Below are 25,696 nucleotides of genomic sequence, written 5' to 3'. Positions count from 1 at the left end.
ATGATGTAATGGTAGCAACTCCCGGTGCTCTGGTAGTAGGAGGCTGTGCAAAAATAAACTCATCTGCATTCATTTCTCTCCCCAGCCTGCACGCTGGTTTGGTTTACCTGGATGACTTGCTCTCGTCCCTTTTAAATAACTCGTCATTTTACTAACGAGGGAAGAGGGGAAGGTTGGTGCAGCAGCAATGGGCAGGGGGGCAAAAGGGAGCACCCAGCCTGGTGCCAGCAGGACTGCCCACAGGGAGGTGCACCCCTCCGGGACAGCAGCATTGGTGCGTAAAGCACGGAATGAGCTTTGTGTCACATTTCTGGGAGCAGTCTTGTCTCCAGGTGGTGTGTGTGTATAACTAGAAATGAGTAGCAGTTGTCTACCCCTGAATTAGAACCAGATTTTGAAAAGTGAAATACAGCGTAACACCTATCTCCCTCCAGAAAAGTAGCCCCTTTTTTACGGGGTCAGATAATGAAATGCTGCAGCCCAGCTGCGTCCGAGGTGGAGGACAGCTCTGGGGTGTACACATAACCAGGTAGGAGGGGGAGAGATGTTTGCACCATTTGCAGTCCTGGCTTCATTCTGGGCTGGCTGGTAAATCCCGTCCCTCTGGCAGATCTGTTGCTTTGGCAGGAGGGGAAGGTTTGCTCCCCGCCAGTGCCTCGCACCACACCTTTGTGCGCTTGATGCTGCCTCGTGTGCGCCAGGCCGCAGCTTTAAGGACTTCATCTGTAGAAAAGGTAGCGTTTCTCCTGCTGCTGTTTCAAAAGGATCTGTCTGAGCGAGTGTGTACAGCCCTCGCACCTGCGTACTTGGCTTTCCAGAAATGGCAGGGATTGATGACATCTCTGGAATAATTTGGCACTTCCCAGCCAAGGAAAGATTTTCCCAGTTCAAAGTGCTGAAATATCCCCTCTGTCTATCCACAGGTTCACAGATAGTGTAGGAAAGGGGAGGTAGAAAGAAAGAAACATCTCACAAACTGAGCTGCTGTGAATCCTTTTCCCAGCACCAACCTGTGTCACCTGCATGTCTGGCACTGGCAGGAGATGGGGACAGAGCAGAGCTCAGTGGGTCTCCGTAGCTGGCAGCCAGGAAGGGTCTTTGGTTTTTGTGACGATGGGTTCAGATGACAAGTGGCAAACAGGTATCATCCTCACGATGATGGGTTGGGTAGCCAGCGCTCCCAGGTTTCTCTCTCGTTCGCGTGCAGATATCTCTGCACTGCCCTAAAAGTCCCTTTTAAACTGATATAATTGTTTGGGCAGTGCTTTGGATACATTTTGTAGTCTCAGAGTGAGATGGGAACACCCAAAAAATGGACCTGTGTGATCATCTTTCATTGAACACTGTTGAAACTGCCTCTGGTCTGACCCAGTCTGGTCATTGGTGTGTGTACATCTTTTAAGTGGAACAAGGGGAGGGGGGCATTTAGAAAAACGACTTCAAAAGTTGGAGAGCTTCATGTTCTCATGTAAAGGTATTTGCCTTACAGAGCCCCACTCTAGTGCTGTACATCAGAGACCCATTCGGATGTTAAAAATGGCCTTTCTCCTTCATTTCACTGCCTTAGCCTTTGACTGTGGCTCTGGACATGACCCAGGGTGCACACAACACTCTCACTGTGGCAGAACACGGGATCGCAGCAGCACTTCCAGGAAGAGGGATCTCATTACCTGCAGGGAGCACAGCTTCACTGGGCTTTTCTTCTTGCCACAACCTTCATTTCAGGCTCAAGTGAAGGACCACAGTCAGTCTCAGGGCTTCCACAAGGCCAGGAAAAATGATTGTAGTGGCAAAATCCCTGCAAAGCCCAGTGCATACACTCATCGAATACTGAATACAGAAGGGAGAGGGACAGGCACAGGCAGAGGCACATGAGCTCACGCGTGTCTTCAGAGGTTTGGGCTGGGTGCCTCTGGTGGAGCAGCTTGGGCTGCAGCAGGTCTGGTAGATGTGCAGCAGAACACGTCCTGTTAGGGTACGTCGTTAGTGTGGGACACGCAGACTCCAGGTAGTATTTCTGGCCTCTGCCTGCAGTGCCTGGAAGGCTGCAGGGCAGCACTTAGCTGTTGTTGAGTTCAGCTCTGTGTCGGTTCAACACAGGGATGCCAATTCTTTGCTTGATGGCAAAGCTGGGATTGGGAGGAATATTTACTGATTTTAAAGAAAATATATTGTGCTTCACATGGCTGAAGATCTCTTCTGCAAAGGGAACTTGCATTGCAAACACAGTCTTTTTCCCCCTGGGAAATCCTGGGCTTTCATTAATGCAAGAGGATCCAGCTGCTCTCCAGATGTAGACCAAAGGAATCACTTGTTTGGGTTGTAGGTTGGAGCCTAATGGAGGGAGAAAAGAGCAACAGCTTGGATTACTGCAACTGTTGCTGGTTTTCCTACTTCAGAGGGAAAGAGGAGGCATGGAGACCCTTCACCTTAGTGGCACAGGCACTGCTGGGGATGGCTCTGAGTGCCACAGTGCTGTGGACATAGGTGGCTTTGGGAAAACTGTGCAAAAATAAACTCATCTGCATTCATTTCTCTCCCCAGCCTGCATGCTGGCATGAATTGAAAATACCAGGAGACAAATAAAGGGGAGTTGCTTCCTTTAAGTGCACCAGGACGGGTGGCCAAGTCACATCTCATGAGCTTACTTTTGGTGCTATTACTGTAACACCCAGGAACCACAATGCACTGTGGTGCCAATATTTCACATACGTATTGCAAGAGAGAAGGTCTTTGGCAACCAAATACTTAAATGTGGAAGGGAAACACATGTAAGGGAGAGGATGTGATGTGCTCAAGACCACCTCACAAGCTGGTGTCGGAGTAAGGCAGGTAAGCCACATCTGCTGGGGCCAGACCACTGTGATGGGCATACAGCATCCATTTGCTACGCCACAACCCTTGCCACTGCCCCAGCCCCAGCATCCCTGCATGCACTGCCTCTGTCTGGCAGGGACGGGGCACCTGGGAAACAGCCTGCAGCTCTACTTACCCCTAAGACAGCAGCCAGCTGACCAAGGAATATAAAAGTCTGGAAGAAAGAGAGATGCTGTTGCTGCAGCCGGAAGAGTATTCATCGTGAGAACTAGCTGCTCCAGGAAACACAGTGCTAAAATGCTGTGGAAGATCAGCAGTTTTATGTTTTCCAGCGTGTAATTGATATGTACTCTAATTCCTCCATATTTAAAATAGAAACAAGCAGTGAAATAAGAAGGAACAAGAAGGAGCGTATTTCATTTATTTTTCTGACTATTGATGACAGTTAGCATTACATGGGCTCCTCAGCACATTCAATTACAAAAATCTTCCTACCTGCAGCATGCTGTATCCATCTTTTAAATATCATTGCTCCTTGCTTCCATAAAAAGCTTCCATGAACTTGTGCAAATATTTGCTTGCTATTCAGTGGCAATTTGGATAGTCACCAAATCCAGGAGCACAGTTGTACAAGTGAGCTGTGTTCTGCTGGAGGGATCCCTGCTGTAGGCAGCTCCAACTATAACCGAGTGCAAACACCTCGTCCACAGGCCTTGGAGCACTGGAGGAAGGAAGGGACCCGCATATCCAACTTGGAAGGGTGTCTGTCAACATCTAGATACTTTAAGGCCAAAACCAGCAAGGCAGAGTGCGGTGGGAGAGCTTCATTCCTTGTGCTGCTGCTTCACAACCTCAGAGGTCAGCTGCTCTTTAATTCTGAGTCTGCTTTCTAGATCTGTATGCTGAGTACGTGCCAGAGATGTAGCTCATGCCAACAGTGGCCTGGGGTGTAGAGACACAGCCCCATCCCTGCAAGAAAAGAGCAAAGTGTTAAAATCATTCTTGCAGCCACTGGTGTTTCAGTGACCAGGACCAACTGGAGAGCTAGCAAAAGCCCTGAGGTGCTGATAGCAAAGACACGTCTTCTAGACGCTTTCCTTTCCCTACCTGCAGTGCCATGATTATCTTTGAATCAGATCAATCACGAGCTCTCAGCTACGCCTTCTCTTTTAACAGGTACAGGAGACGTCTTTGCAAATAAAATGGTACCTACCTTATGGTGGGGGGACTTGGGCTCGCAGCTGGCCGGGGCCGTGCGGAGACCGTGAGCATTGCTGGGCTTTGGAGCACTCCAGTTCTGGCCAAGCCTCAACTAAGCAGCAGTGCTGGGTTGGACCTGATGCGTGCTCGGGTGCATGTAGACCGCGGGCTGTCCGCCCTATTGCTTCCAGCAACATGTAGCATGCCTGGGCCAGAGACCCAGAGGCTGCACAGGGACAGAGGCATTTCCAAACACAGCACGCTTCTTGCCTCTGCTTCTTAAAGTCAGAAAAAGCAGCAGACAGTTTTAACCTGGCTTTTTGCATTCACAACAGGCTCCAGCAACAGTATTCGTTTTATTTTAGCTCTTCCACGGGAATGGGCTTTTCAAGTTCCTCTGCTTGCCTGTTTTCAGGCACCAGAGAGATCCTGAACAGCTTATGTTGGGTAAAAGTCACTGGTTTGTCTCTTCGGTCCCAGTGGTGTGCCAGGCATATTTGATTGCTGGAACTAGCCCAAATTTCTATCTGCACCCTTAATTGGGAAACAGGGATGGGGATGAGCAGGGGACTCCAGAGGTGTAAATAGATCAGTCAGCCACATGGCGTCATCTCTGCTCTGTACAAACGCAGTTGAAGACGTGCTGAGCAGAAAGAATAATCTTAATTAGCACATACTGCTTCCCAAGCTCTGGAACTAGTGTAAATACATTGCCACTTCTGCTGATTTCAACTCGCTAATAAACTTTCCAGGACGGTGCCACCCCTCAGCATCTACCTCATCTCGTGCCACAAAATCCACGTAGGCTGTGTCCATGTCAGCAGAGGTGGGGATCCCTTTGGCATCTGCTGAGAAAGGGATGCACATGTTCCCGGATAGGCAGAGAAGCAGCAACAAACTGCCCTCTTCCATCATCCTGGGGCACGGACAGTGTGCCTGGGATGTCTTCCTGTAACTACTGTAAATGGCAGAAAATACACTGACTTCATCTTTGAGTGTGACATCTCCAGCACTGTCAGAAAGACTCCTACTTCGTGCAGATACGTGGGCAGACATGTAGCAGTGGAGAAGCTGCACAGCAGTGTACCCTCCCTTCCCTACAAAAGGCCCCTTATAAAGGCCTTGCCAGAGAGCGGCTTGATTGTAGTGCCTGCAGAAGTGGTTGTGTTGTATGGGATGGTGGATGGGGCTGGTTAGAAAAAGTAGGTGCTTTACATAAGAAGTTCCCAGCTGTTTTGAAAATTCAAAATACTACATGCTCCTTAAATTGTTTATGGGGCCGATGAAGCTTCGGTGGAGATGGCTGAGCTGACACAGTCCCTCCAGTAGCTCCCGAGGTGGCTGGAAGTACTCAGTAATAAATCACTTGGTGTCTCTAGATAGGAGCTATTTCTCTTCGAGAATGGGGCTTGAAGAAATGCCCCAGGTGACCTCAGTGCTCTTGGAAGCAGCTTTTTCAGTCTCCCAATATTTATAAAATAAAGGTGGGATGAATGTGTTTATAATTTCCCTTCAGCAAAGGGCTTGGAGATCTTCATTGCTTGTGAGTAGTAACAGTAGTTTCCGTCAGATGGACATGAGATCTGGGGTCACCATGTGTAATTCCCTATGCTTATAATTTGTCCTATTCACATGAATAGTTTGAAATTCGAACTGGTTATCGTGCTGGATAGGATTTGAATTGAATTGTCAGGAAAACACGAGAAAATGGCGCTGGATATGTTCTCCCATTCTAACGTAAACCCATAAATAGCTTTTAGATTTAGTTAATCCATAATTGAAAGAAATCTTAACAGCAGACAAGGATCAGCATAAGACAAATTTTGTGTGAGAGAGGAGGAAAGATGGCTGCATTGCTCGATGTTACTTTGGGAGCACTCCTAGGAGGTGTGGATTTGGGGAGAGCTGGTCTGTACTGGGTGATGTACGAGCACCAGCTGCTCAGAGCTCAGGGGTTGAGACTTTGACAGGCTCTGGGTGCTTGTTTTTCCCTAGAGTGCTTTCTTGTTTGCTTCCTTCTTGTTTTCTCTCTTTCTTTTTGTCTTACATGTTGGTCTTTTTACGGTCTTGATAGTGGAAAGTGAGAGACCTTTGCCTCTCAAACCCACCTTAATATCCATAGAACAGCACTAGCACCAACAGCTTCCTTCCTCAATGCTGAAGGAAAGATGCTCAAAGAGGCCAGAGCAAAACTTCCCAGTTCCTTTGATTCCCACCCTGTTTTCGGACACTTAAATCTTTGCCGCACTCCCTCTTGGGGCAGAACTTTTCCATGCTATTTGTCTGCCTAGTGCTGATTTTTGCATTAATTGTGAAATGGTTCAATTGTGAGATGTATATAAACTTCAGCGAAACAGGTCAGCTGTTTCTTGAGGGCAAGATTTAGAAGAAATAATGGGGTTTTGTACCCACTTTATAGATAGGAAACTGAGGCACAGGAACATTTGAGGTTAAATATATAAAATGTCAAGCTGTCATTTCCTCACTGCAGAGCCTTTGAGTTTATGAACCTAACAGTGTTCTTTTGACAGTTTTGTGAGTGGGATAATACCTAAATAGGAAAATGAGATAACAGGTTTCACAGTTTCCCTGTTGAGGGAGTTCGGAATTTTAAAAAAAAAAAAAAAAAATCCGTTTTGCATCTGCTGTTAGGAGAAAATGTCAAAAACACAGAAGCATGCAGTTAGAGCTGGTGAGGTTCCCCGGCCGTGGATCCAGCCCTGCAGAGGTGTGCAGGCATCCCCTGAGGAGCAGATGTGGGACGCACAAAGAAGACCAATAAAGGAGACAAAAATTGAAGTTTGGTGATCCACTGTGATCCTGGAGGAGCCTGCCGTCCTGCTTGCTGGTAGCGCTTGGTATCTAATGAACATTTGGAGCTACCAGCACTTTAAAAAATCCTGATGTGCTGCTGGGTGAGATGTCTCGCTGGCTCGTGCCTCTGAGACTGAGCCAGAGCGCGTGCTGCGGGGCAGAGATACTATGCTGGAGGCATTGTGCTCCTCGTGTCACAACTCGTGCTTGCAAGGCTGTCTTCTGTGCCTGGCTCTGGCACCCATCGCTGGCCCAGGCTGCCCAGAGAGGTGGTAGAAGCCTCATCTCTGGAAACACTTGAGGTCAGCCTGGAGAGGGCTCTGAGCAACCTGATCTAATTAAAAATGTCCCTGCTCGCTGCAGTGGGGTTGGACTGGGTGACCATTAAAGCTCCCGTCCAACCCAAACTGTTCTATGATTCTGTGATCACCTCTGGTACTGCCCTCTGAAGGGGGTGGCAGCTGACCAAACCGTTAGCATAAATGGAAAAAATTGCAAAAGCTGCTTGGTTGCGAGCACGCCGACCTCTTCCCAGGACAAGCTCGCGCTCGTTGGCCTGTGAGATGATTTCAGCTGAATCAGAGCTGTGGGATTTTCTTCCTTCTCTTGCACAAAAGCATTAAGTTTTTGGACCTAATCATCATGTTTCCCAACACAAAGCCAAGCGGTGTGCTTTCATCTTGCCTGGCTATTGTGCTTAGATAAGTCCCTTGATGTGGGAGTGCTTTGTGGCACTCAAATCAAACGGACACCGAGGACTTTCTGCCTGGCAGCCATCTCACACGGTGCTGCAAACTGCCTGTGCAGCTTGTTTGGAATTTGTGCGGCAGCAAAAGTCTTTGCTCCCAGTTATTAAGTGTGAAGCTGGCAGCATGTGTGTTTTGAGGCGAAAAGAAAGGATATTTGCATCCTCTGAAAGGTTATGATTTGCATTGTAACATCCCCAAGACATTTTTGCTGCCCTGGTGGGGTCCCCGTTGGGGAAGCACAGCACTGGATCACTTTGGCTTGTCCTTGCAGCAGAGCAAAGCAAGAAACGGGGTATCTTGCAGGAATAACCCTCATGCTTCCAGGTTAGTTGGGACTGGGACACACAAAGCAGGGCGTTGGACCATCTTCAGAGCTCTTTCTGGGTTTTAACACACTATAGAAACTGATAAATGACATTTTACCCTGCTTTAGCCCCTTTCACGTGGCTTTTTGGAAGCAAGAGAAACAGGGTACTCCATTTCCTAACATTAAAGGAATGTTTACTTAGCCTAATTTCTCAAAAGAAATGTGGATCAGGTGGTTATCTTCCTCCCACTCTCCCCTCAAGATGTTGAGCTCACGGGACCAGTATCCACAGTGCCCTCAAGGACGAAAAGTTCCTAAGATGTTTTACGAGCAGAGACATCCAGTTCAAACACAAGCACCTTATTAGATGTCAGGAAAACCATGCCAGTAGGTGCTGGAAAACTGCTTTAAGCATCCCAGCTCCCTGTGGGCCCGTTGAGGCTTGGGCCATCACATGCTCTTTTGGGCAGCACCCAGTGTCCTCTCCAGCCCCTCCTCAGTGACTGCCTGATAAAGCTGACAGAGAAGTCAGAAAGATGCCCAGGCTTTGGATCAGGCTTTACAACCTGAAATAATCCCTCACTTCATTATAAGATGGGATTTTAAAACTGCAGTGCAATGAAAAACATCCACTGGGCAGTGCGAATAAACATAAAAATCCTATTAAAAATATATGTACATAAACTGTGCTGCCACATAGAGGCTTTGGTGACAGCTCTCCCAATTTATCATGAATTTTGCAGTTGGCAGCGCTTTTATTTTTAATGCCTTGCCATTGGAGTCCTGCTATTGCAGGAGCCTTTTTCTCTATCTTTTTAATACAAGCAAGAATGTAGCTGCCATTTTTGCAGAGGGAGGCTGTAAAAGGTGAAATAAGCACAGTGTAAGGGATCTAAGGCCAGAAGACTGGTCAAAAAATCCACAGTGTTTATTAATTTCTTTATTTTTTAACATTTGGAGTTAGCGGTGGCTGCAAACATTAAGTCATATCATGATGAACTGAATGAGCAATTGGTTCATTCAGGGTACCAGGACATCACGCAGAGTACTCTGCTATAATGCAAAAAATTGTGTACTGAGTGAAAATAAGCGCTTAGGAGATGGTCCAACACATGACACCAAAGAAACAAACCAGCTGAGTGCCTTCATTTCTCTCCAAGCACTACAATAAATCCATCATGTATCTACAGTTTCACCTGAAAGCTAGTAGGTGTCCTCAAGTGGGTGTCTGATGGCCGCTAAGTTGGAACGAGGTCCACAGAACACAGCTCACGGGGTATCCTTTTGGAGGAAGGGAATAAGTCCCTGGTTGGCAGTGCTTTGCACAGCACCGATCGAGATGTCAGTGTGAGTAGGCAAGATGCATTTCTGCTATGGAATGGTGCATTTCCTGGTTATCCCCCCCTTAACTGTAACCCTTTTATGAGAAATTTGAACCCATTTAAATTACATACAGAAAGGGGAAAAAAAGTTCTGTTGGTGTTGCACTTTCTCAGAGCATTTTGCACATTTTCCAGTGCTCTTCTGGAGCGGGAGGACTCTCTCCCCATGCTTTGCCTCCTGCTGTACAGGATCCGTGAGACTGGGGGGTCCCCAGGGTGGAAAACCAAGTCAGAAAATTGTTGCTGTTTTCCCACCGTTGTGCAGACTCACACCGTCGAGCTGACTCCTTCGGTCAGGGCTATAAACCAGATTTTTCCTCCCTGCTTTCTGTGACCACCTTGGCTGCTTGCAAAGACCCATGAGCTGGAAGCTCATCATCTGGCCAGCATCCTCCCAAAGGTATTTTAAGAGCAGCATGTGGAGCACCAGCTCGTAGTGCTTACAACACTTTGTAGCGTTCCAGCAGCAGCAATTCAATCCTTATTTGGGTTTCAGCCAACGTTTGTTGTCCTCACTGGAAATGGTATTGATTATTTGAGCTCAGGAGCCACTTACGGCCAGTACGGTACTCACCACCTCGCATCCCAGGATGACGTGTGCCATGGAGGCTGCTTTACCTCAACTGTACCTGCCAAATGGGCCAGTGAGGCTCTGGACAAACCTCTGACCTTTTAAATCACCCATGGTGTGAATAAGCAGTTAAACTCTCACCCTAAACCTTTCTTGACACGTTTGTTGGGTTTGGTTTGAGCAGCGTTGGCATTTGTTGTGACACAGCAACAACCCTTGGGTGTTGCTGTGTCCCACACGGCATCTGTCAGTCTGCCTGGTGGCACTGCAGATGCCATGCAGTGGGGAGAATTTTGGATGACAGAAAGCTACTGTGCCAATGGAGGGCGGTGCCATGGGCTATTGGAGCCCCCCAGCAATTGGTACCTAGCGCTGCACTGCCATGCAGAGTCATACGTGAGACGAGTGCTGTGCTTGGGCTGTCAGGGTGATCGCATCTTGCATAGGTTGGTGGGGTTCCATGCCAGTCACCGTGAAATGCCAGCTGGAGTCTGTGAGCCTCCTCTGCTTGCCAGTGATGGTTGTGATGATGGGCAGCAAACGATGGGTATGGACCAGGTCTGCGAAGTGTTACACAGCAAAACCACAAAAACGTAAAGGCTTGGCCTCAATGTAAATTCAAAGGACCCTGATTATAACAAACAAAGCCCAAGTCTTTGACCTCTTAGAGGTCCTTCTCAGCCAAAGGTGAGAAGTCCCCTGTGATCAGAAGCGCGAGTGACCTGCACTCTGATAAATCAGTTGCAAGAGGATCTTGAGAGCCCAACAGAGAGATTTCTGTGCTGATCTCGCAGTGAGGACAGGACACGCTGTGACGCTGAAGCTGTGGTGTTAGGAGCTCTGCCCTCCTTTGGGGGACATGGTGGAGGTGGTGGGTTTGGGGGGTTGGTGCTGAAACATGGACAATTCCTTATTTTGCTCTTTATTTATTACCTTATTCTGCCTCACTGAGTCTGCGTTAATGTTGCGTCCGATGTTTTCAGCTCTCCTTGGGTTTGCTGCATTTAACAGCTTCCCGGGCAAAGCGCCTTCCCACGTGGCCTATTTGATGCTATTTAGATGAATTTGTTGAGCCTCTAGCCTGGGTTTGTTTCATTAAAATTTGGGCTGTACTTTTCCATCTGGCTGCCTAGTAGAAACTGTGTCCAAAATTGGTATTTCAGTCAGTTTCTGTATATTTTTTGCAAAGTTAATTGAATTATGAGAAACAGGTTACTGAAGCAAATGCAGTGGTCTCTGTCACACTTCGTAGGGCCTGTTGAACACATAAAGCCAAACATGATCAACACTTTCCAGTAATTACAGATGCAACGATCAGCCTTCCTGCCCCCTGAGGAAGAGGTTGGTGAGGTCTTCTTGGGGCAGCTCCTCCAGCACCACTGAGCCAGAGCGAAATGTGATAATACCTCTGTGAAGTATTGCGTCTTCCATCACATCCCTGACCCGAAATAGTATTTAAACTGGTATTTAATGAACTGTAGCCAGGCCCGCGTCACCCGTACGAAGCAGGAATATCGTGTACTCTGTTTATAGAGAGGAAGACTCGTGATCTCGCTCCTGGTAACGAGTCATTAGGGGACTTGGGCACATCTGGGACGTGCCCACCGTGGCTGGGACAGGTCGGTGAGCACAGGACCCCGAGCGCGTGGAGCTCCCTACGCATCCTGCACAGCTGCCGGAGTTGCTGGGCAGCCGCGCTGCCGGAGGCTTTTGGGGATGAGTTTGCAGAGAGGAAAGGTGTCACTTGACCTTTCTGTGATGTAGTTGCCCGGCTGCTTTCATGGCTTCGGGCTGCAGGAAAGGGAAGTGTAAATACCGAGGACGTGCAGGTGGCCTCGCCTGCGCCTGCCTGCTCCGCGCTGCCAGGGAGCAAATACATGTCCAAAGAAGGAACACATCTTGGTTTTTTTTTTTTCCTTCTTCTTATTTATTTCACAGGCAAGGAGCAGAGGTGGGAATGAAGGAAAAAAAGACGTCAGCTGCTTATTAGATCAGCAGCAGTTGTTTTGAGCCCTAGCTTCTCTATGCCAATTGGTGTAGTAAGCTTTGTTTTGGAGGTGCTTTTCTGATGCAGAGGGGTGTCTGATCAGAAAATGGTGTTTTGCTGCAATAATTTTCTGCAAGCAACTTGCACTGGTCTCTCTGAGGTAACATGCTGTTGATTAATGCACAAACTTACTCACTCTCCCTGGTGTCTAGTTTTCATTCCATGTAAGCTCTGATTATTCAGTAAAAAAGAAACATTGGCCTGTGAAGCTAAACATCAAAGTGCAGAAGCAGAACCCTCAGTGTCCCCACTGTTTGCAGTGTGTTTGCTCAGGGTTATTTTTATACCACACACAATTGAGGTTATTGAGGAGAGCAAAACGAACAGTATTTGTTATTCAGTTCATTTTGGGTTTTCAGCGCTGTCGTTGTCTCACAGCAGTGGTGCCTGGGGATTCAGGGGGTGTGGGGTTATGAATTTATTACATGGTGTCTGGAGCTGTACAGAAAGCTCCCAAAGGTCTCGCTGAAGGAGAAGGGAAGGATACCGTATGGAGGAGCCAGGAGTGGGTGGACAGAGTAGGAAACATGGGTGTGGAGACATGAAGTGGCTTGTCTACAGTGCCAGGGCTGACTGCGAGAGCAGCAATACTGGGATTTATGCTTTTGGACTGCTGTATCTAAGCAAAGTGTGTAGGTTTCCGCTGGGACCTCTGCTATGTCTTTGATGGCTGGATCTGTATCTGAGGTCAGGTTCCTTGTGCCAAGTAGATTTAACTGGGATTATGCATTTCTAAGTCCGGATCGGAACTGTTTGCCGTATAGTTTGCCAACCAAAATCCAAAGTCCGGAGAATCTTAGAGAAATTTATGCCTTCGTTCCAGAGTCCGTGTTTGGTTTTACGGGCTGTTAATACATCAATGTTTCTTTAAAATAGTTAATAATTTGTATCATTTACAGTGATTTAGCTGCAGATTTTTAACTACTTAATGACAATAGACTAGAAGGCAATGGAATGGAACTGGGGTTATTCTTAAAAAGATTTCCGTTGTATTAGTATGTGATCACCTTGTAGTCTCTAGTGTATATGTTACACCACCCATCTCTTACAGAGCGGTGCAGCTCTCGTCTTCTGCTTTAGCAATGGAGGCAGCAGCTTGCAGATGTGTAGGGTACCTGCTCTGCATCTCCAAAGTCTTGGGCTAGTGCCCAGGCTGCTCTGTCAGTCTCCATCTCAAGTCCAGAAGAAGAAAATTTGGGTTTAGAGCAGGAAAAAGGAAACAAAAGAGACCAGAAAACCTCAAGTAAAGTATTTGGAGAAATCGTGTGATAGAAGAGATTCGAATTAAGTCAAAGACCTCAGGCTGTTTCCACGTGGGGAAGTAAGCAGTGCTGGTCGCTGGCATCCAAGCGAATCACTGAGGCTCATGGAGTTCCCTGTGTTGTCCTTGAAAATCTGTATGAATCCTGCAGTGGAAATTGATGCAACTGGTATATGTAAAAAGTGGCATGGTGCCAGCCTGCGGAGCAGCATGGGGAGCTGGATAAGTGGGCTCATCTTATTCCTTGCACTGAGGTCTGTGCTAACCACATACGGACCAGATGGTGGAACTGACTCTCTCTGCCTCTGAAATAAACCTCTGTCCTCCCCCTCTGTCTCTTTGCAGAGCTCCCTTCCTCGGAACACTTGAGCGTGGCTGATGCGACATGGCTTGCCCTCAATGTGGTGTCTGGTGGAGGTGGCTTCTCCGGCTCCCAGCCCATCGGAGTGACCAAAATTGCCAAGTCAGTAATAGCACCGCTAGCTGACCAAAACATCTCAGTGTTCATGCTCTCCACCTATCAGACGGACTTCATCCTGGTAAGAGGCCATGAGAGGACCAGAGTTACCTGCCACCAGATGAAAGTTCAGTTGGGCAGTTTTAATGACATTTCTGGGAACAAGTTGTTCGAGGAGCAGCAGAAGTACCAAAGTCTGCTTTCCCCGGAGCTCTGTGCCTTGTAGTTAGGCTCTCTGACATCTCAGGAGCTTTTCCCATGGGATGAGGCATTTGTTGTTATGGTTTATCTGGTGTCTAATGAGAGTGCTGAGCCCACGCTGCAGTCTCTCCCTTAATGGAGGCACTGGCAGCTCTTTCCACCATCACTCAGACATTGGTTTTCTGAGTGTTAGAGGAACATAGTATCTGCTGTTAGGTTGGCTGATGATGGCCAAGAGGCTTCAAAGTTGTTTTGGGGATAGACAGACAGACTGTCTTTTTATCTCATGTGCATGTGTCTGCACACATAGAGGGCACGACCACATAAGCTTTATTTCCTTAGGAAGCCAGGCTGAAGAACAGGTAGTGCTGAGTTCTTGAAGGGATGCTGGAAAAGAGGTGAAACATCTCCCTCTTAGAAGTCTCCACACTCTTTCTACAGTCTTAAAAGCACTGTGATACTTAATCCTATTGATATTTGCAGTGATACCACCCAATGTGCTTCTCTAGACACACATCCAGATGGTAATTGTCCTTACGCACCTGCTGGCTCAAGCAGGAGTGATGTGTCCACTTTTCTGTGCCCTGAGAGTATGTAACCGCTACTGCAAGGTATTCTCACTTCTGGTGCCTACCATCACGAGCTGATCCTGTTGTCAACTTCAGGTACGTGAGCGAGACCTGCCCTTCGTGATGCACACGCTGGCTGCTGAGTTCACCATCCTCAGAGTAGTGAATGGGGAGACAGTGGCTGCCGATGACCTTGGGATAACGAATGGATTTGTCAAACCAAAACTAGGTAAGGACCAGCATGGGCTCAGCTTGCCAGGGAGTTGATCTCCGTGACACATGGGGGTGAAAGTCTGCCTCCTACCTTTATTCAACATTTTGGTGAATGTTTATCCTGTTGTAAGATGATAAACTGTCTTAGCACGTGCCTGAGTCTATCTTAGTTCGACCAGGGATTTGAGTAGGTGCTTAACTTTCTAAGCAGTGCTGATGAGCTTTGCCGAATTTGAGCCTTTTAATGCTAGTTTCACACCTCTAGAGGAGACACGCCTTTTGTAGGACAGAAGGTACAATTCGTTTCAGTTGCAAAAATAACATTGTCTCTAGCCCATATTTCCATGTTTCGGCATTTCAAAGGAAAGTGGCTTATATAAAAGCTTGTTTAAGTGTTGCAGTGGCTGCTGCACAGAGAATGCTGTTGTTCAACTTGCACACTTCCAGTACCAGTCAGGATCAAGGCCACAATGAGCCCAGGGCTGTATGGAACCCTAGGATGTTTCCAGTCTAGAGGAACAAGCATCAATCAGAGGGCATAATCAGGAAAAGGAACTACTTAAACACCTATGTTTGCATTACACACCTCTGTGTAATTTTGTGCCCATAACCAAACAAAGCAGGGGTCGGTTACTATGAAGTGCCACTCAGCCTTGTCACTTGATAGCTATAGATAATCTTGTTTAAGAAAATGAGCCTTAAACACACGCTGATTATGCTCAGGTATCCTGTTTGCTGTGTTGCTCTGTTTAATAGTTGCATGCCTAAATACCGGCTGCGTCTCAACCACTGGCTGCAATGTGTTTGCCAAGCTGCTGCGTGGCAGCTAGTTTGGTTTTTTTTGTAGCTGTTATGGCAAAATAGGCCCGCAGAAAGCAGGGGAAAGAGGATGTACTGCCAGCAAGCACAGCCAGAGAAATGCCTTCTATAGCCCTGTCTTTTAAATGGTGGAAGCCTGAATTTATTTCTGCTTTTCAGTTTGTGTTGGCACCTCCTTTAGCTTGCCCCCTATCTCTTGTGGATGCACCTGATGGCCTGAAAGCCCCTACGAGCCGAGAGCTGACCCATGCCTCGTACAAGGCAGGGTGCTCGGGATGGTCTCACCCTGTACCCTGGGGAGAACACCGCAAGAGCTGGTTGTCCCCAGGCTCCTCGGTGCCTGTCCAAGAGCCAGCAGGGCTTCAGCAATGAGGAACTTCCTTACAAACCCTGTCAGTTTTCTCTGTGGCCGCTGCCAGTGCACGAATAACACGTCTGGTGGGACATGAACCTGCTGCAGACATGGCTTCATAGTTGTGTGTGTCTGTGTGTCTCTCTTTCAGTTCAGAGGCCTGTCATTCATCCCCTTTCCAGTCCGAGTAATATGTTCTGCGTCACCAGCCTGGATCCAGATACCCTTCCCACTGTTGCTACACTCCTAATGGATGTCATGTTTTACTCCAATGGGTAGGTCCTGGCAGGGAGACAGGGTCCCGGAGGAGGTGTGGCTGGCATGTGGAGGCTTCAGAAGCCTTCACATTGCTTCTCCAGGATGCCCAGGGATCTGCTGTGGCCTTGCGCTGCTGCAGTGCTCTGCACTTAGGGAAGGAGGTTTCACAGGCTCAAGAGGGTTGTCCTGACAGGTGGAAGCCAACTAGGAGGTTGAGGGAGCCCAAAGATATCTGCTGGCTTTGGAAAGCTGAGCCTTTTCAGATTTAAGCTAAGCGTAGCAATATGATCAATGTGCTGCATATCCATACGTGACCAGAGGATGTACGGCTGGCTGTGCTGCTGCCCATTGGCGCCTGTGGCTCCTGGCCCACAGCTTCCTGCAAGAGGGCCTTGGGGCAGGGATGGGAGAGTGTTGTCAGTTGTGCAGACTGGCATTTTTTCCCCCTGCGAAATCAAAAAAATGAAAAGCCATATGATGTGACAGGGCTCAGTGTCACTTCCTTAAGTCAGTGTACGGACGTTTCTGGTTTCACTGGCTATATCTGCTTTAAAAGCCTTCCTTTGCCCTTCTAGCCACAGTTAATGAATGCTGTTCTCTTCTGTTTCATCAGAGTAAAAGACTCGGTGGTGGGCAACGAAGACTCGGGACATATTCGCTTTTTCTCCTTTTCTCTCATTGAGGGTTACATCTCCTTGGTCATGGATGTCCAGACACAGCAGAGGTGAGCTTTGGTCTTAGGGTATCCTGGACCCCAAAAAAGCACCTGAGATGTTCTCAAAGGAGCAGGAAGCTGCTTAAGTTCCTCCATGTTAATTCTTGGGCGTCTCATTGCGTAGGTGTCGTGTGTCTGTACACCCTGTCTCTTTTCTGAGTGAAGTCTGGCATGTTAGTTCCAGCTCCTGAATTTTGGGCTTGTCTGTCCAAGCCACCAGTGAAATCACAAGCCAATGTAATGTAGGGTTATCTTGAATTATTTTGAAAGAGGAACACTGGCACAAAGAGATTTTGACATTTTTATTCCGTTGTTCATCAGTTGCGCTTTTAAGAGCAAAACCCAAAAAAATACGGTGTACGTTGTTGAAGTTTTACTGCTAAAGGCCAAATGTAGGGTGGGGACATCAGTGATGGTGTCCTCCCGCTTTGCTTTTTCACATGGCTGGGCTTGGTGCAGAGTCTCGTTGTGATGATAATGTACTGAGTCATCCCTGTGCAGCAGGAGCCCATGACTCGTTTGTCTGGCAAGGAGAAAGTCATCCAGGGAGCAAATATCAGCCTGTTTATGTGTGCGTACTTCTGCAGCTTCACATCACAGAAGTCTCTGAGGTCTGGAGGCTAGACAGGATGCTGCACTGAGATGCAATGTATAGGTTTGCTTTTGACGTACAGTGCAGTGTTTGGTTTTGATTCTTACCTGCCCTAGGGACTTGTTGTGCAAACTATTAATTGCCCTCTTGAAAGCTCCTTTGACCTTAATTGGAGCAAACCTCTGTCTGCCTTCAAGAGAGGCTAGAGGGCTGGAGCGGCAGCCTGGTGCTTGAGGAGCCTGGGCAACCAATTCTTTCTCTGTCACAGACTGCCTGCTTGACCTTGGGCAAGTCTCTTAGCCACTGGTGTTCTTTTCCCTGCTAAGAAATGGGGATCTGTGCAGGGATCCCAGGGACCTTCCAGGGATGGTATGGAAAAAAGCACTGATGGTGCCTAGACACAAAAACACGGTCACTGTTCACATTCCCGAGAGAGTAGGTGTGGAAACCTATTCTGTCCCTAGGCATTTCTAAATGCAGCTCCAGTCAAGCCCTCAGATGAACAGTCTCAACGTTTGTAAAGCTGGGACATGGCCTGTTCCTTAGAAATCTTTCTACGTGCCTCTCTGGGTGCCTGTGCACACTTCCAGCATCAGATGCTGATTTACTGTAGGACATCTGGAGGGGCAGGTAGGTGTATCTGTCGTACTTGCCTCGAGTTGTCTCCGTTTCAACGATCTGCTGCTGCCACTATTGTTGTCTTCAAGCAGCACAGGGCTGCAGAAGCAGCAGCATGCCCCCAGGCAGAATCTGACACACTGCTGTGCTTTAATTGCCACGTTTGTGTTCTTTGTCTTTTACAGATTTCCTAATAATTTGTTGTTTACAAGTGCATCTGGCGAACTCTGGAAGATGGTGCGGATTGGTGGGCAGCCTCTTGGCTTCGGTAGGTAAACATTTGGGGATCAGTTGGAGCACAGGTAGTCAGTCGCCTCAGGGCCTTCAAGGATGATGGAAAAATCCATCTGAGGCTGAGGCTTTTAAAGAGCTAGCAGCTTAACGTGACTTTGCAAGCTGAGATTTTCAAGCAGGAGGAGTCTTAACTCCTACCTAATAAGTCAGACTTCTAAATATACTTTTGAAAGCGCTACATGCTTGACAGCTCCGTCTAAATTGCATTCATCTGCTGGACTTTGGAGGTAGCTACAGCTGGGTCTCCATTTAAAGAGAAAAAGTGGACAAAAAGATGGCCTGGGAATGCATCGTGGGTTACTGAAATCAGTGGTCAGAAGGCACTGTTGTACTCCAGTGCCGTCCTTGAGCAACTGTGTGGCTTTAGTAGATTTATAGCAGTCCAAGTGGGAGTCCTATTCATAGACCTGTTTCACGTCCAGTGCTGCCAACATTTTCTCTGCTCAAAAGAATATTGGACCTAAGTAGCACATAGCAAATGCTTCATGTCTGCAGAAGTGTTCTTGTTACTTTTATGTCACCTGTGATTTTCAGGTGTCCTATCTGAATACTGCAACAAAGGCCTGATCTTCAGAAAACACTGGGGTTCCTTCCCATGGTCTCTGAAACAGTTACAAAATACAGGCTTCAAGAATATTTCTGAAAATTATTTGGCTACTTTTTATATTTGTTTGCAACTTCTACACCAGACAACCAAAAGTAGCAAGAAGGAAGTTTTTGTGCACCTTCTCTTTATGCATCTTGGAGGCAAAATCTGTAGAAATCGCGTGGTATATATCGTTGATGGGACATCAGGCGACCTACCAGTCCCATAAGTATGTGATGTTTCAATATGTTAACTTACAATCAGTTTGAAATGTTCAGTTTGGGTCAGTGAAACTCAGATCTCATCTGGAAACAATGTACCATTGATGTGTGATGAACAGGACAGAGGAACCATTTAAACTGGTGTGAAATCCTCTCAGGGCTGTGGTGGTCTGTGGTCTAGGAACCATGTGTCCAGGCCAACCAGCAGGTCAACATCTCCTCTCTCAGAGATGCACAGCAAACAACAAAGCAACAACTAAAGAGAAAAATGGAAGTCAAGTGTATATGAGACTGGGTTTGGTGCTTCCTTGCTGAACGTCATCAATTGCCTTTCTTTGGACCTCTGGAAATCATTCCAGTTCTAGTGTTTGGTGCCTTTGGGGATTTACATTTCTCTGTAACAAAAAGAAGGCAATAAAATCAAATGTGCAATATATAGTGGTGGCCCGATGAGCCTGATTCTGTGAGAAAGAAGACATTTTACTACAGTGATCCCTTCTGATTGCAGTTTGTGAAGACAAACTCCTCCCTGTATAGGCGTGGACCTTGCAAGACCCAGGAGTTCTGTGAGACTGACAGGTGCTGTGGAGATAATGATCAATTTTTTGTCTCCCCCGCAGATGAATGTGGAATTGTTGCTCAGATTTCTGAGCCTTTGGCTGCAGCCGACATCCCAGCCTACTACATCAGTACTTTTAAGTTTGATCACGCATTGGTGAGTATCAGGACAGCTTCTTTGGCATAGGGGAGATCTTTTCCCTGGGACAAAACTCACGGTGAGAACATCATTTCCCATCTGGGGAGCTTGTGGGAGTGCCTTTGCTCTGATGTAGCCCAGCAGATACTGGACTCTCCAGCCTCCTGGCTGTCACTGCCCTGTATCAGAGGCTCCTGAACCCAGCCCAGCCCTACCCCAAGGCAAAGACGTGTTAGGCAGTGTTGTTCCTGCAAAAGGCTGGTCTGGGTCCTTAAAGGCCTGCAGCAATGGAGACTTCATGACCTCTTACACTGCATCACTGTCTTTTATTAGAAACAGATACAGACCGTCTCCATTTTCCTGCAAATGTAGTTGGAGACTTCAGACTCTCAGGAGGGTGCCTTGGTGTGTGGGGAACTTTTTGGAGTGTCTTCCAATAGCAGACCCCTGCCTTCATCTCTTGGTACCTGCATGGCCATAACTTTTGCTTTTTGAGACCCTTTTGTGTCCTGATCAGCTCTGCTGTCCCTGCATCGTCCTCCTCGTGGTGAAGGCCTTTGATAAAATAGCAATAATTGGCAGCACAGCAATGGAAGGTGATTTTGAAGCAGAGAAGGTGTTGCCATGTTTGTTCTCTTGAGTGCCCATTAGCAGTTGCAGCACAGTCATCAGCACGAGGGTCTTGCCATTCGGGCAGGGTTCTCTTCTCTTTTATACTGGTGAATATTTTGTCTTCCAGGCCTACCTCTGCTCTTCCTTTGGCTGTATAGGACACCCTCAAAAATGAGAAATTCCCCTGAAAAGGGAAAACTGCTGTGCCCGTAGCCACAAACAAGATGCCATTTGACATGGAGCCCATTCCCCAAGTCCTGAGGGAGGGAGTCAGTAGCCCATGCGCTAACAAAGCTAGCAGAACTCAGCTGCTTTGTGCATTTTGGGTTTTTTTCTTGAACATGCCCTTTATTGCATTATACGTCTCCTTTCATCACTGGTAAGTTCATTACTCAGGCCCTACTTTTGACCTGTAAAAGTCCCAGTGATTTCAAGGCAGGGTCTTTTTCAGCTAATTGCTTCGGTTTTTCACAGTTGGTGTGAACCATTTGCAGCCTATAGGTCATGTGTGTAAAGGGTAAAAGTAAATATTATTCCAGATAGCAAAGGTCAAAGTGTTATATATGTTTGTCTTATTTTCTTGAATATTAACTGCGCTGATAAGATAAGCTAATAAACCACCATTTTAAAATCAATACTGTTAGCTTTGCCTCACATTCCTACCTGTTGTTGTGGCCCCAGGTGCATGCTTTCTGTGCGGAGCACAAGGTGCAGAGTGCTTCTAGTTGTCAAGCAATATCTGGAGAGCTAAGCCCTAACGGTTAAAATAGATATTTCACTTAAAATTTGTGCCATACAATTGTGATGACTCTGCAGGCAGCTCCGCCTTTTAAAAGTGTCTCATCCTGCTGCATTTGAGCCCAGCAGATCCCTGCCTCCGAGCAGCTGGCAGGGTATTATTTGGGCCATGCACTAAGGTCTGCAGATCTTCCTTACTCAGATCGGTATTTTAGCATTTTCCTTGTTACTTTCTGTTTTCTTTTTGTACGGTTTTAAAAGCCTTTTCACCTGGACAGTGCTATTCTAGCTGTCAAATACTTCCACCATGTGGAAGGGGCCTTTCAAGCCCTCCTTTGCTTGACTTTGCTCCAGGCATGGTGGCTGGGCTGTGTGCTTGCTGGCTCTAAGTTGGTTTTGTGGGCCAAGAACCTGACCTAGATTTTGTTACGTTTCCCTAACTTCGCTGCCCAGACACACCTTGACTTCTAGTGACACTTCTCAAGGTCTAAGTGCATCTTGAATCCTTTCCCTACATCCTCCCTTTCTTTGTTTAAGATTGTTCAGTGCTTGTTGTCAGCAATTTTGAGTGCTTTATAAAAGCCTGTGGTTCCCTTTAACATCTCTTTTTTTTCTCGTGTGCATCTTAAGGTGTTTTTTTGTTGCTTAATTTATTTCACCCGGGTGTTAATACTCAAGTCTTCCTGCAGTGCTGTAGCTGTAGAAGTTTGCCCTGGAAATCAGGATCTGTGCTTGAGAAGAAATCCCTTTGGGAGACAGTGCTGAGATGGGAACCTCCAGGTCCCTGGTGTGTCCCCTGGGTGACATAAGGTCGGGCTGGAGAGAGCTATGGTTTCCAGCTCCCTCTAGAGAGAGCAAGTGAGAAGAGTCCTTTTTCCAGGTGGTCTGCTCTCACTGCCTCATGCTCAGAGGTGTCTTGTTCTTCTTCACCAGCATTTTGCATCTAATGAGGCTGAAGCTATGTCTGGGATGTAGGTCAGAGCTTTACTTTCCCCTCCATGGTAGGAGTGAACATCTTGCACCAGCTGCCCTGGGATGGGGATCTTTTCTAAGGGGCAGAGAGGGGTAGGACTTCCCCACTGGTGGCAAACCAGGATGTGTCCTACAAATAAAAAGTTTGTGCATCTGTCCTGGAGAATATCCAGCCCAAACATTTGCGGTATGGTTGATACCATTTCCTTGACGTTAGGAGACTCAAGCATTTTGCTGTGATCGAAGGTTCAGCTTGTTGTGCTTAAGTGAGGAGGGGGGTCCGTGCAGGTCAAAGCCAGTTGGCCAGAACTGGCCAGTTCTGCTTCCTCCTGCTTCTGTAGTGCACTGAAGGAGCACAGGGAGAGACCAGACCCACTGATCAGCCGCTGGGGCCAGCGAAGAAAATGTGTTTTGCAAAATTGATTCCTACGTCTTTTCTCATTGTCTTCTGGAGAGGCAGAGCGTCATACAGCTTCTTCCACTGCGGTGTTCAGTGTCCTGGGAAAAATGGTGGAGGGGAAGCAGTGGAGGGTCCTGTCTCAGAGTCCTGTTCCCTACGGTGGAGGTTTGCTGGAGGTTGCTTCCCAACTCAGAAGAATTTGCTGGTTTAAGATTATTTTCTTCCTTTCCCAGCTGACTTTTATTCACACATCATCAGAGTTAGCCACTCCTATTCCATCTTCCCATTGGAAAGTCGAACATTTTTCTTGTTATTTCTCATGGGTTTTTTTCCTCAGTTTTCTTAAAAGCCTTGCAGAAAATCACAGTCCAGTTGTATTTCCACTGTCTGAGCTCGGGAGGGTGTCCAGTGAATCCAGGTATTATACTCCTGGCCAAGGACTCAAATACCTCACAGAGGAGACAGTCCCTTCTTCAACTTACTTAATGTGAAATATTTTGGCTTCTTGCAGCGTCTCACAGATAATTTATTTTTCCCTCAGTCCCCTTTCTACTTTCCAAGAGCTGTTAGCTGCCTGTCCCCTGAGTGTCGTCTTTGAGTTTATGTAATGGTCAGATGCCTCCTTTCTGTCTGATGTAACTTGACTTGTGATATTCTTTCCTAACGATGACAGTCACTCTGAGATCTTCTGCATCTTCTGTTACAAGAGTTTTTTCTTGCAGTAAGTGTGAAAAGACACCCACTAATAATTTTGTATATGGACTTCTGTGGTTAAGTCTCATCACAAGACTGGATAAGAAAACTCAGGTGCTATGCTGCACCATCTGGGACCCCCCAGCACAAGCAGACTGGCAGTTCTCTTCTTCTTTTGATGGACATGTTCCCCTGTCACCCAGCATGGTCTCCGCACCCACACCTACAAGTCCCAGACCTGTAGTAGGACACCCTGAAGAGCCTTATGGAGCCTTTAGGCAGCCACATAAATCCATCAGCACGGACACCTGGCGTGAGTGAGCTCCTGGTGTACAAGTGCTTTACCAACAAAAAGAGAGGCAAGGAGGGGAGAGGAAGAGGAGAAGGAAAGGAAAACCCCAAAACAGTTGCCTCCCCCCCAGCACCCACTATACCAAACCAGCCAGATCCCACCTCCCGTGTTTGCTCCTAGCCATGCCAGGAGTTAACGCTTTTGAAGCGGACGGTGTCTCTTGTGGCTGGAGTCCTTTCTCAGTGGTGATCAGGTGTCCAGCTGCAAAGTGCCTGGCTCCTTGGGACTGTCTGGCTTTGTCTCCTGCCTTTTCTTTCCTTGTTGTCCCTGCCTGGCTTTTGCTAGAGCATGACCTTTCTTTTTTGTTTCCTTGCAGGTACCTGAAGAAAATATAAATGGTGTGGTCAATGCACTCCAAGTCAGTCAAGCTGAAAAGCATTAGAAATCTTCTGAGCTGGTTCCAGATGCTTTTTATTATTATAATTATTATTATTATTATAATTATTATTATTATTATTATTATTCTTTTTTTCTCACAGTATTTCTTGAAAAATCTTGATTCCAGAGAGTGACATGAAAAGAGACTGTGGAAAGTTGAGCAGAAACAGCTCCAATAAGCCTTTGTTTTAATTATTATTATTATTGTTATTTTATTAAATTTATGAATGAGGGGCAGGAGGAAAGGGTGTTCAGACAGTTTCCTGACGTTCAGCTCCAAGGCGAAGCGTAACCTGCCCACGTTCTCGGTGTGGAAGGAGCTGCCCGGGGACACCCGTGTCTCCCTGGAGCGCGGCGGCGCGGACGGCCGCTTGCACGGGCGCTCTGCCGAGAGCTTCGCGGCACGGCTGGGATGGACGGGCCGCTTGGTCAGAGAGAGCCCTGAAAGCGTAAACAAAATGAAATGTGGAATTAAACAGAAAAGACGTCGCATAGTGCTGGCTTGTCTCCTCGTATCAGACTTTCTGAGGACCGTCCGTCATTGCCCGTGCTGAGCTAGGATGGGATTTGGGTTCTGTTTCCCCTGACAACTGTTTGGCGTTGGAAAAGGGCAGAATATCCATTGTTTGAATTTTCCCTTCTCCCTTTCTCCCTGCAGTCAAAGCCTGGCTGCTCCGAGAACACCTGGGCAGGGGGAGCATTGCTCGGGCCCACCTCCTGGCAGGTGGTGTCACCAAGAGTTCTGTCTGCTTTGAAACTTGGCTGTTTCAGCTCAGTTTTCCCCAGTCGCCCCCCCACTGCCCCCAGTGTCCTCCTGCCACGTCCCCTGCTCCAGAGCAGCTGCTCTCCCCTTGCCCCCACATCAGAGCCGTCCCCAAGCCCTTGTCCCCCAGAGCCAGCAAGAGGAGGGAGGCGTCTTCTCTCCTGTCCCCTCAGGCTTTTTCCCATCCACTTTGTACACCTTCACGGGGACAGGAAGGATTGCCCAGGATCCCTGGGTAGCTGCTCCTGCACATCCTCAGCACCTTGGCCAAGAGCTGCTGCAGGTTGTCCCCACCAGGGCCAGGAGGGTGCCCAAGCCCTGCTGGGACCCTCCTGCAGCTTTTCATCAGCTCCTTCATCACCAGGGTAGAAGTCACTGCCAGTTGCAGTCTTGGCTCCCAGGGCTTTTCCACTGGGTTCAGTGGGAAGCCCTTTGAAAGCAGAACAGGGCTGAAAATGCATAAACCCCAAGGCATTTCCTTCTGGTCCTGTCACGGGAAGGTGTTGTGGGCTTTTCCCATGGGGCAGCAGGAGTGTGTTTGCTCCTGGCTTGCACCAAAGCTGCAGGCCAGCAGGAGCCAGGTGTTGAGGCCCATGGTGGCACCCACCTCCGAATCGCATCCACAGCCTCTGCCAGCACCGTGGAGGACAGCGGGGACTGGTCCCAGGAGAACAAACATCACCCAAGACGTGGGTACCAGCGGTCTGCACCGTGCTGTGGCCATGCAGTGAGGGGTGGTGAAGAGGAGAAGCCATCTGCAGAGGACGCTGCTGTTACGGTTGGGAGCCCCAGTACGTCGTGCATTTCTAGACTCCTTCCCATTTCATTTTTGACATGAAGACATTGCAGGTCTTACAGTTTTAATGAGGGCTTTCCAGCTTTGCTTGAGAGGCAGCCTCTAGCATGATTTTCCTGAGGCTGTGTCCTGCAGGGTTTTGCATTAATCTGGAGGCAATAAGCAGGGACCTGAGATCATGCTACAGGCATAGTTTATACTGGTGTGTAGGACATGCAATGGGTTTATACTGGCGTATAGGACCTGCAAACA

General features: G+C 47.7%; 1 protein-coding gene across 1 annotated transcript in view; it reads left to right on the top strand.

The window, feature by feature from the left end:
• CASTOR2 (cytosolic arginine sensor for mTORC1 subunit 2) overlaps positions 1-23,889 on the top strand; it is a 122,868-nt gene extending 98,979 nt beyond the window's left edge. The window contains exons 3-9 of the mRNA XM_086475288.1: positions 13,494-13,687; positions 14,472-14,604; positions 15,911-16,034; positions 16,631-16,741; positions 18,128-18,210; positions 19,664-19,758; positions 23,824-23,889. Coding sequence (XP_086331414.1) covers positions 13,494-13,687; positions 14,472-14,604; positions 15,911-16,034; positions 16,631-16,741; positions 18,128-18,210; positions 19,664-19,758; positions 23,824-23,889 — 806 coding nt within the window. The remainder of the gene's footprint in view (positions 1-13,493; positions 13,688-14,471; positions 14,605-15,910; positions 16,035-16,630; positions 16,742-18,127; positions 18,211-19,663; positions 19,759-23,823) is intronic.
• The last annotated feature ends 1,807 nt before the right edge of the window (positions 23,890-25,696 follow it).

Source organism: Leptosomus discolor, chromosome 18 (genome assembly GCF_034619465.1).
Source record: "Leptosomus discolor isolate bLepDis1 chromosome 18, bLepDis1.hap2, whole genome shotgun sequence".
In the NCBI taxonomy this organism is placed as follows: domain Eukaryota; kingdom Metazoa; phylum Chordata; class Aves; order Leptosomiformes; family Leptosomidae; genus Leptosomus; species Leptosomus discolor.
The sequence above is the reverse complement of the archived record's forward strand: the minus strand, read 5'-3'. Positions and strand labels throughout refer to the sequence as shown.